Source organism: Sturnus vulgaris, chromosome Z (genome assembly GCF_052056855.1).
Source record: "Sturnus vulgaris isolate bStuVul1 chromosome Z, bStuVul1.hap1, whole genome shotgun sequence".
NCBI lineage: Eukaryota > Metazoa > Chordata > Aves > Passeriformes > Sturnidae > Sturnus > Sturnus vulgaris.
In genome coordinates, this window is record NC_142283.1 from 80,699,377 (window position 1) to 80,708,285 (window position 8,909).

Genomic DNA, 8,909 nt, shown 5'->3' on the forward strand with positions numbered 1-8,909 from the left:
TGTGGTTCTTAGACAGCTGGCTGTAACCCCAGCATGACCCCACACCTGGTCATATATACCTAGATTTGGAGTGATCTTTCTAACCCCAGGTCCGTGCTGCCCACAGAGACCTGCTCACACAGATCAGTGCTACAAAACTCAAGAGGAATCAGCAAAGGGTTTTGTGAGGCCCTTGTCTGCTTCATCCTTCACCTGCTTTTGATGGTGATCCTGGAGCTTGTGATGCATGTCATCCCTGCCAGCTTGGCCCACTGCACCATGTGATTATTGGAATAGCTCACATCTGGGGGCTCAGAATGGAAATGAGCCAAACTGTAGCATAGAGGAGGTTATTTCAACTCCCGTCCTCCAGCTGTGTCTTAGTGCACATCAAACCAGACAGGATGAGTGCATCCATCCTGCCTCAGCTTCCCATGCTGATCCCCACCCAAAGGTTGAGGAGAGAACCTGGAGACTGAGACTCACCCATGACCAAAGCCCATTTTGAAGCTGGCTCGTGTGCTCAGCACCATGGGTCCAGCTGAAGGCACAGTCCATTTGGAGACAGCCAAATGCTGTGTGTCAGTAAATCCCTCTGGGAAGGGCACATCTGTGCTGAACAGAAGGCACAGCATCAATCTGGTGCTCACAGAGACTGACCTGCTGATGTGCCCACCCAGCCCCTGGAGCACAGCAGAGGCTGAAATCACAATCCTGGGGCAGAGTGGGAGCTCGCAAACCCGTCTGGACATTTTTCTTGTCCACGTTCTTCAGTCTCCACCACTCTGGTGGTTTCCACTCAAGGTCCTGCTCTATGGAAGGCAGAAACAATTTATAGGGACTTGCTCCTGGCAGAGCAGACGTGCAAGGAGGATTTGGAGCAGGGAATGGCTTAAGGCAGGGTGAGAGGGGCAAAAGGAACAACCACCATTATTTCCAGAGGCATGGGAGATGAAAAGGGTAGGAAATAGTCGAGGAAAACCCAAGAACTGCCTTCCTCCTGATATTTTCTTCCTCACCTGCTGGCCCAGGCCAGCAGTGTCCCAGCAGAGAGCACAAGGTATTTGTGAGACAGGGACAGGGTCAAAGGGGAGCTGTGTTCCCAGCACTGGGGCTCTTTCAGGCTGAAGTTAGGAGAAATAGGAACAACGACAAAAACCACCCAGCGGATTTTGGGCAGCCAGTCCCTCCAGCTGTGGGCTGACAGGGTGCATCCAAACTGGGGAGCCAAAAGCCTTGGGCACAGAATCAGGAGCCCAAGGCTCAGGATGATCCCACCCGGGTGTTCCCTACCCCAGAGAAGCCCACTCAGGGCTGGGGTGGCTGCTCCCACCGCTGACCCCACACAGCACTCACTCAGAGCAGCATCTCTCCAGTCTGCCTCATCCACACCACAAAAAAAGCCACTTGGCACAGTTTGGGATCAAGTGTACATTTTTATTTTTTAATGGAACATAGACTCCTTTAGAAAAAGAAACATTCAGCTGGATGATAACACCCATAGAAAAAACACCAATCTTGTGTTCTCTTTTTTTTTTTTTTTTAATTTGGCATTTGTTATCTGCATTTATATTAAAGCAAAGTGCATCTTTCTTACTTTTTTCTCGTTTATACACATTGCACAATACATAAATAATGATGCTTATAAAACGTCTTTATATTTACAAGTAATAATATATTTATATATAACATAAAATACATTTTTTTCTTTAATAAATCTCAGGGTTTTTTAAGGAGTCCTTTCTTTTGTGTGGGTGTTTTTCCAAAGCACTACAATGCTAAAGTTCCAAGAAGAATGCTCTCTTGTTCAATTAAACCTTTATATTTAGAAAAATAGCTTATGTTAAGGTCTAAACATGCTCATTGAGCTAAGAACAGTGTAAAAGTATCATACTCGTGTATGAATTCAAGAAGAAATGAAAGCACAACTGCATTTCCAGATAAGATGGTACCTGGATAACCTGATCTAAGCAGGTTATGACACACCGACTGCTGTGAACACTTTTTCTCTTGTTTTCCCCACTTGTTTTTCTTTAGTTTTGTGTTAATCTTTTTTTGTTTATAATTTATTTTTTTTTTTTTTAGGTTTAGAATTCTGTCACTTTGCATTCTCAGCTCAAACGGCCAAGCATGGGCCACACGCCCGGAGTCCCTCCACTGTTGTTTTCTCCCCTTACACCAATCCACGATCATAAAAAACATAGAAAAAGCAGTGGAACAATGAACACAGTGACAAGACATTGAACCCAGCAACAAGAGAAACACAAAAGGTCGGTAAGAGACCTGTCTGGGAAGGTTTTGCACCATCCTCCGGCGGCAACGCGGGGTCAGCACTGCTGGGGAAGGGGTCTCGGTGTCACCGTCACTGGGAAGGTGGTGCGTACAAAAATACAGTCATCTCCTTGTGTTGTCCAAGAGAAGGAGCTGTAACATAGAGCTAGTGGCTTTCAAATCCGTCGATCCCCATTGGATAATCCTTTTCGAGAGGCGTGAAGTAAATTATCTCGTGTGATCTATCCCCACTGCACCCTTCTCTCGCCCTTCTGAGAGTTATTGGTCATTCACACTTTTAAAAAATAGATATATTTATCAAAATACCCCAAAGGCAAAAAAAAAAAAAAAAACAAAACAACAAAACAAAACTAACAAAAAAACCGAACAAACAAACAAAAAAAAATCTTTCATTAAGCTATTTCTCAAAAAACGAAGAAGGGTGAACGAAACGAAACGAAACAAAAAACAACAACAACAAAAGTCTGCATGAAAAGCAAGCACTCAGAAGGAAGTAATAGCAGCAAAGTAGTATAGATGTCATGAGTTCACTCTGTCTCGAGTCACCGGTTGTTGAAAATAACCTCCAACCAGCAGGGGCAACTGCTGATGAACTGTCTGGTGTAGCACTGGCCCCAGCCTTTCACAAAACTGATCTGCACGGTAAATCCGGTCCACGGCTGCTGCGTGAACTCGTGGTCGTTGGGTCTCTGCAAGCTGTACGCCTTCTCGTAGTCAAAAGCCTTGATGGAAAACCCTGGGAACACTTTGTGGACCAGCAACGTCCTGGAGTCGGGGTTGTCCAGTGTGGCCGACTTGATGAAGATGGGGTAACTGCTGCGGTTGTACACCCACACGCCGTCCACTTCCTTGGTGAGCTGGATGCCGTAGCCGATCTTGCTGCGCACCTTCTGCACCAGCTGGCTTTTGTTGTCTGAGTTGAGCTGTCCGAGGCAGAAACCATTCCCCTGAGGTAGATCATAGAAGATGTCCAGGGAGGGCTCTTGGACAGAGTACAGCCGACCCACGCGTGTCTTCTCTTCCCAGTATGCCACCACACACCAGTGTGACCTATCCCCTGGCTCCTGAAGAACTTGAGAATCTGCACAACAACAGGGGAAAAAAAAAAAACAAAGAGGAGATTTAGCATCAAAGGAATTAATACAAACCAGCAGGACCTTGCCTGCCCATGGCTTCTGCATACATCCATGTCCACAGTGCGTCCACTCTTTCCAAAAAAACACCCCCAGGTCTGGGGCACTCCTGTGTTGTTTCAGTGCCTAGTTCTAGTTGGATTTACAGGTCCTGAATGACAAAGTCAATGACACAGCCACCCTCACCCAAACCAACACCAGGACCACCTCCAGTCAACAGGAGAGGTGGGATGTTCCTGCAACCAAACACCTGAACCCCCTGATTTTTCCACCTACTGAATGTTGGCTTTATTTCCATAAATGACAATCTACTGTGCACAGACACTGAAAAAAATGAGTTGCTGCTAAGAAAACCACATTGAAAGTCACCCCACAGGGCCAGAGGGGATGAGAATTTGACTGCTCTGGTTCACAGGGCTTTTCCTTGCCCACAGGGCCTGGGTGATGGACGGCAAGGGGACATGAGGTATGTATGGGAAGCACCAAAAGATAGAGAGAACCAAAAAAGTCTCACACAACTATAGTAAAATAACAATTGTTGTTAACAAAATTGGCCTGAAAACTTGCAAAAAAACGTAGAAATTAATTCATGTAGCCCTTCTCTCAACTCCCTTTCCCACAGTTACCTCACGCAGCACAACAATGATGTAGGAGGAAGAAGCAAGGCAGGAGGAGGGGAAAAAATGTGAGAAAGCCCCTTTTCCTGATGAGGGATCCTGAGCAGCCTGGCGTTGCTCAGCAGGTAATTCCTTCCAGCCTCAGTAGGCATGTTAAGACCTGGGAACTATTCATCTCTATAATAGTATTAAAAAAAAAAAAAAAATCAAGCTGGGAGTGCAAGTTAGTGAGCACTACCAAAATAATCCTCTGAACTACGAGAGAAACTGCTGGAGCTGGGATGGTGGGTGACCTAGCAAACAAATGCTCTTCCTACAGCCCCCCTCCAACCTGCTCTTTCTATTTCTTGCTATTAATAAGCACGTTTTCCCAGTTTTCCTCCCATCTTGTTTAAGCCCTGCACTGTGCTTTTAAGAGAGGAGAAGAGAGAGGAGAAAAAAAAAAAAAAAAAAAAGCCCAGCCACACACTTTTAATTTCCTCATTTCTATGCCAGCGAGGAAAATATTTCTCCAGTTGCTGGAGGCAGCTACTAAAAATGGGCCTGACTGTGTATGTCTCAAAATAGGGACCCTCATTCCCAGTTTAAAGCAGGGATGGGGTTCTGGTCATGCTGGGGTGGTCCCTGGGACAGCATCTGTCGAGGTGCACCCCAGTTCGTCCTTCCACTCCCTTTTTTTGGTGCCTCCCAAGACTTGGCTGTGGGTAACTTTCTGTCCTGCTGAAAGCTGGGACTGAGGAGGGGCAGGGAGGGCAGTCTGGGTTATTTCCTCCCCACTAACCCAGGTGGGGTGCCCTCCATGCAAAAGTGCATCCAGAGGGGCAAGAAACAACCCCAGGATGGAGTTTCCACCACCAGCCTGGGAGAGAGAAGAATCTGGGAGGGATGCTTCTGGATCCAGGGGAAGGATGCTCCTCCATCCAAAGGGGGATCTCTGTGACCACCTCTCTCCTCACTGCCAGCCTGCCAACGGTGTTCAGAGGCTTTTGGGTTTTGTTTTACAGCAGTTGAGGGAATTTTGGAGCCATTGGACCCCTGCTGAAATTCTTACAGGTTTTCATCGATTTGAACATAAAAGCATCCCTTTCAGGAGGTGGCAGGGGGGAAAAAAGGACTTTTTCACCTGGTATTTGTGCTTGCATCAGTGAAGACCATGTAACAACTAGTTCACTGCTGCTTACAGAGAGCTATTTAATGGCTAGAGCATTTAAGGAAAAGAAAAAACCCAAACCTACCAATAATTAAAAAAAAAGAAAAAAGAAAAAAATAGAAAACTGCCTTGGCGATGAATGAACAGACCTTTATGGAGGGCTGGAAGTTCATGAATGAATCCCACTAGGTTTCTGAATGACATGGGGTGACCAGACCTCAAGGACGAATCTTAGGTAATCCGGGATGTTTGAGTTTTTTTTTTGAGGAGCTGATGCCAGCACACAGTATAAATATGCCAGAGCCTCTTCCGTTTGTGGGCTTCGGCTGTTGACTGCATGTCTAGTCAAAAATCCATGAGAATGTAAGGGCTGAGCTCGGATAAACAGGCTCAGCCTCCCTGCCAGCCACCACCAAAGCTGCTTTTAGCAGTTGTTGGGACCCCAGAGGAGCCCCCTTGCTCCCCACCCACCTCCCTGGTTCTGGCACCCGCCAGGAAAACGGGTGGGAAAAGCCAGTGGCATCACTCCGACGGGAGAGGAGGTGGCAGGAGAGAAGGAAAAAATTACTCAAGAGATGCTTCCTACAGTGACAGACTTTCTTTTTTTTTCTTTTTTTTTGCCAGAAGGCTTTTTTTGGTGGCAATAATCACGGATCTGTGCAAACGAAGCAAACAGAAGCATTATGCTCAAAAACACCCTGCTGGGTTCACCCTGTGCAACCTGGGGTCATGGCAGGCACCTACCATCCAACTCCCTGCTGCAAACTCACACAAAAACCCTGATCCCAGGAAAATCCACAGCCACATCCTCAACACCTCCTCGTGTGTGACAGCCCATAGATGGCTGCAAACCCTTTGGGATCCCTGTTTTGAGTTAAAAGCATCATTTTTACGAGCTCCTCAGTGCAAACAGATCCCTTTGTAAATGCCTGGAGAACTCCCAGCAAACTGGGGGCGTTCCCATATCCCAGCAAACAATGATAATGTTTAATGCTATAAACATCTGCGCTATTATTTCGTTATTAAGGATCCCTCCATTTGCTGCTATCACTGGGTTATTTAGGATTTTCCATGGTTTCCATTACAGGCCTGCCTTGAGGCTCCAGCAGGCTCCCCCTGGTGCGTTGTGCAAGCTCATTGTGAAAAAATAATAGTATAGAAATAACTGAAAATAAAGTGAGTTTGCCCTCAGGAATTCCGGGGATTAGTTGTATTGATCACTCATAGTCAGGTCTACAGAGAACATCCATTCACATCAGCTCCTCATACAGAGGGGAGAAATCAAGGCAATATCCCAAAGCCCCCTGGGGTAACATTTTTTGTAATTTGGGAGCAGATGGTTCATCACTTGTGATGGCCCAGCATAACCGTATTACAAACCATATCCCATGGAAAACTATTTTTTTTTTCCATATTTTTTACACCTTCCTGGATTTTCCTGAGGGGCTGCCCCAGTTTTGCCAGGGCATCCATTGTCCTCCACAAAAGAATCATCCCAGCCAAGTCTCAACACAATCAGCACAAGGGGCTCTGACCTTCCCCACCACTTGCCTTGGCCACCAAAACCATCAAGTCCTGCCTGAACTTTCTCAATACAAGACCACAAATTTTTCCTCACTGGAGGTGCACAGGGCATGATCCTGCTCCTGCTGGAAGTGCTTCATCCATACAGAAACCCAGGAGGATGGGATACCAAAGCAATAACCCCCAAAAAATCGACAGCTGCAGAAACAATAATGGGTATGGGTCATTCCCACCACAGAAACACCCAAATTTATCAAGTCCCACACTTGGTTCTTCCAAGCTATGGCAGAAGGGCTCACACCTCACCTTGTTTGGAAGTGGCAGGAAATTTCTGTGTGGCTTTTCTCTCCATCACATGGTGAGTTTTAATGTGATGAAAACATGTCGTCTGTACTTTTTCTTTCCAAGCTCCAGCAGTTTTATTAGGAGCTCGGGAAGAAAAAGTTCTTTTTTTTTTTTTAATTCACAGAGAACCAAAGCATTTTAGCAAAATTTAATTTAAAAAATAATAATCATAAACTAAAACAATACAGCTCCTGTCCTGGGGTTGTTTTAGGTCTCTGTTGTCCTTCAGATCTCAGCCTTGTCCCAGTGCCAGGTTCATGAATGCAAAGGGGAGCTAGGCTGGGGATCTTTTGGTTTTGTTCTGGGGGTTTTTTTAGCTAAAGGTTTTTCCTGTAGTCAACCAGCCTTGAAAAAAAAGAGCAAGTTTAGCACACACTGAGCTATCTGACCCACCAGGACTGCCCCCAGCTGACCACATCAAGGGCTGTCAAAATTATCACCAGTATCTGGGACAACAACTCAGTGCTGAAAATGGGAATAAAATGGCCTTACTGATGAGGATTTTAAATGCCTGTAATTGGATCTTTCATCAATGACATCAGGTTTAGAGGCAAATTAAACTATCCAAATGTAGAAGTGTTCAGAACTAGGTATGTACACATTTCGAAACACATGTACATATGTATTTATTTTTCCAAAAAGCAGTTTTGATCCTGAACATCTTCTCACACTCTTCCTAAAGTTCTCACCATCTCACCCCCTCCTCTCCCTCTTTCTGGCATCTGGATTTCCCATTGAACATCAACAGTGGCACAATATTCACAGGGTAGCGTTTTCCCTGAACTGCTAACAAAAGTCTCCTCATTTTCAAAAATGGTTTGGGTTGGAAGGGACCTTAAAGACCCTCTTGTCCCGCCCCCTGCCATGGGCAGGGACACCTTCCACTGTCCCAGATTGTTTCAAGCTCAGTGTCCAGCCTGGCCTTGGACACTGCCAGGGATCCAGGGGCAGCCACAGCTGCTCTGGGCACCCTGTGCCAGGGCCTGCCCACCCTCCCAGCCAGCAATTCCTTCCCAAGATCCCATCCAGCCCTGCCCTCTGGCACTGGAAGCCATTGCCTGTGTGCTGTCCCTGCCTGCCTTGTCCCCAGTCCCTCTGCAGCTCTCCTGGAGCCCCTTCAGGCCCTGGCAGGGGCTCTGAGCTCTCCCTGGAGCCTTCTCTTGTGCAGCTGAGCAGCCCCAGCTGTGCCAGGCTGGCTCCAGAGCACAGGGGCTCCAGCCCTGCAGCATCTCCGTGGCCTCCTCTGGGCTGGCTCCAGCAGCTGCACGTCCTTGTGCTGTTGGGAGACTCCAAGACCTGGAGAGAGCCTGCCCGGCTTTCCAGGAGAGAGCTTTCTGCTGGAAAATAAATGCCACGGGCACTGCCAAGGAGCAGATGAACACATTACAGCTCTTCCTCCTTTATCCACCAGCACACACGGAGGGCATTTGTGCTTAAAAAAAAATTGGCTGGACTGGTGTCAGCACAACATGTCTGGCTGGGGCCAGGGCTGAGACCAAGCTCAGCATGTCTAGCACCCGATAATCTCTCTTGGCTGACCTTAAGTGGCATTTGTGTGTCCAGGACAGTTCCATGACCCTCGTCTTCTCCTACTTTTTGAGATGCAAGAGATGGAGACACAAACGCCAGAGGTTTTCATGGGGTTTTAAATGCTCTTCTGGAGGGTCCTCTGGACTTCCCCAGTTGCAGTTTTGCCCCTCCTGTTACTGGCAAGTGCTGATTTTGTAAGGTCTCAGGAAAAACATCCCCCTGACCCATTACTTGAGAAGTGAAAGGCATTACCAACAAGGTGGGGAGAACACAGAGCATAATGTGCTCAACAAAACAAAGAAAAATGGGCACCAAAAAGGGTAATCCCACTTCCTCTCA

At 46.9% G+C, this 8,909-nt stretch overlaps 1 protein-coding gene across 3 annotated transcripts in view; it reads right to left on the reverse strand.

Annotated features, from left to right (window-relative positions):
- Positions 1-1,402: 1,402 nt before the first annotated feature.
- The window catches only part of SMAD7 (SMAD family member 7), a 27,899-nt gene continuing 20,392 nt past the window's right edge, over positions 1,403-8,909 (reverse strand). For all 3 annotated transcript variants that reach the window (XM_014894886.2, XM_088157316.1, XM_014894887.2), the window contains one exon: positions 1,403-3,352. In XM_014894886.2, coding sequence (XP_014750372.1) covers positions 2,814-3,352 — 539 coding nt within the window. In that variant the 3' untranslated portion in view covers positions 1,403-2,813. The remainder of the gene's footprint in view (positions 3,353-8,909) is intronic.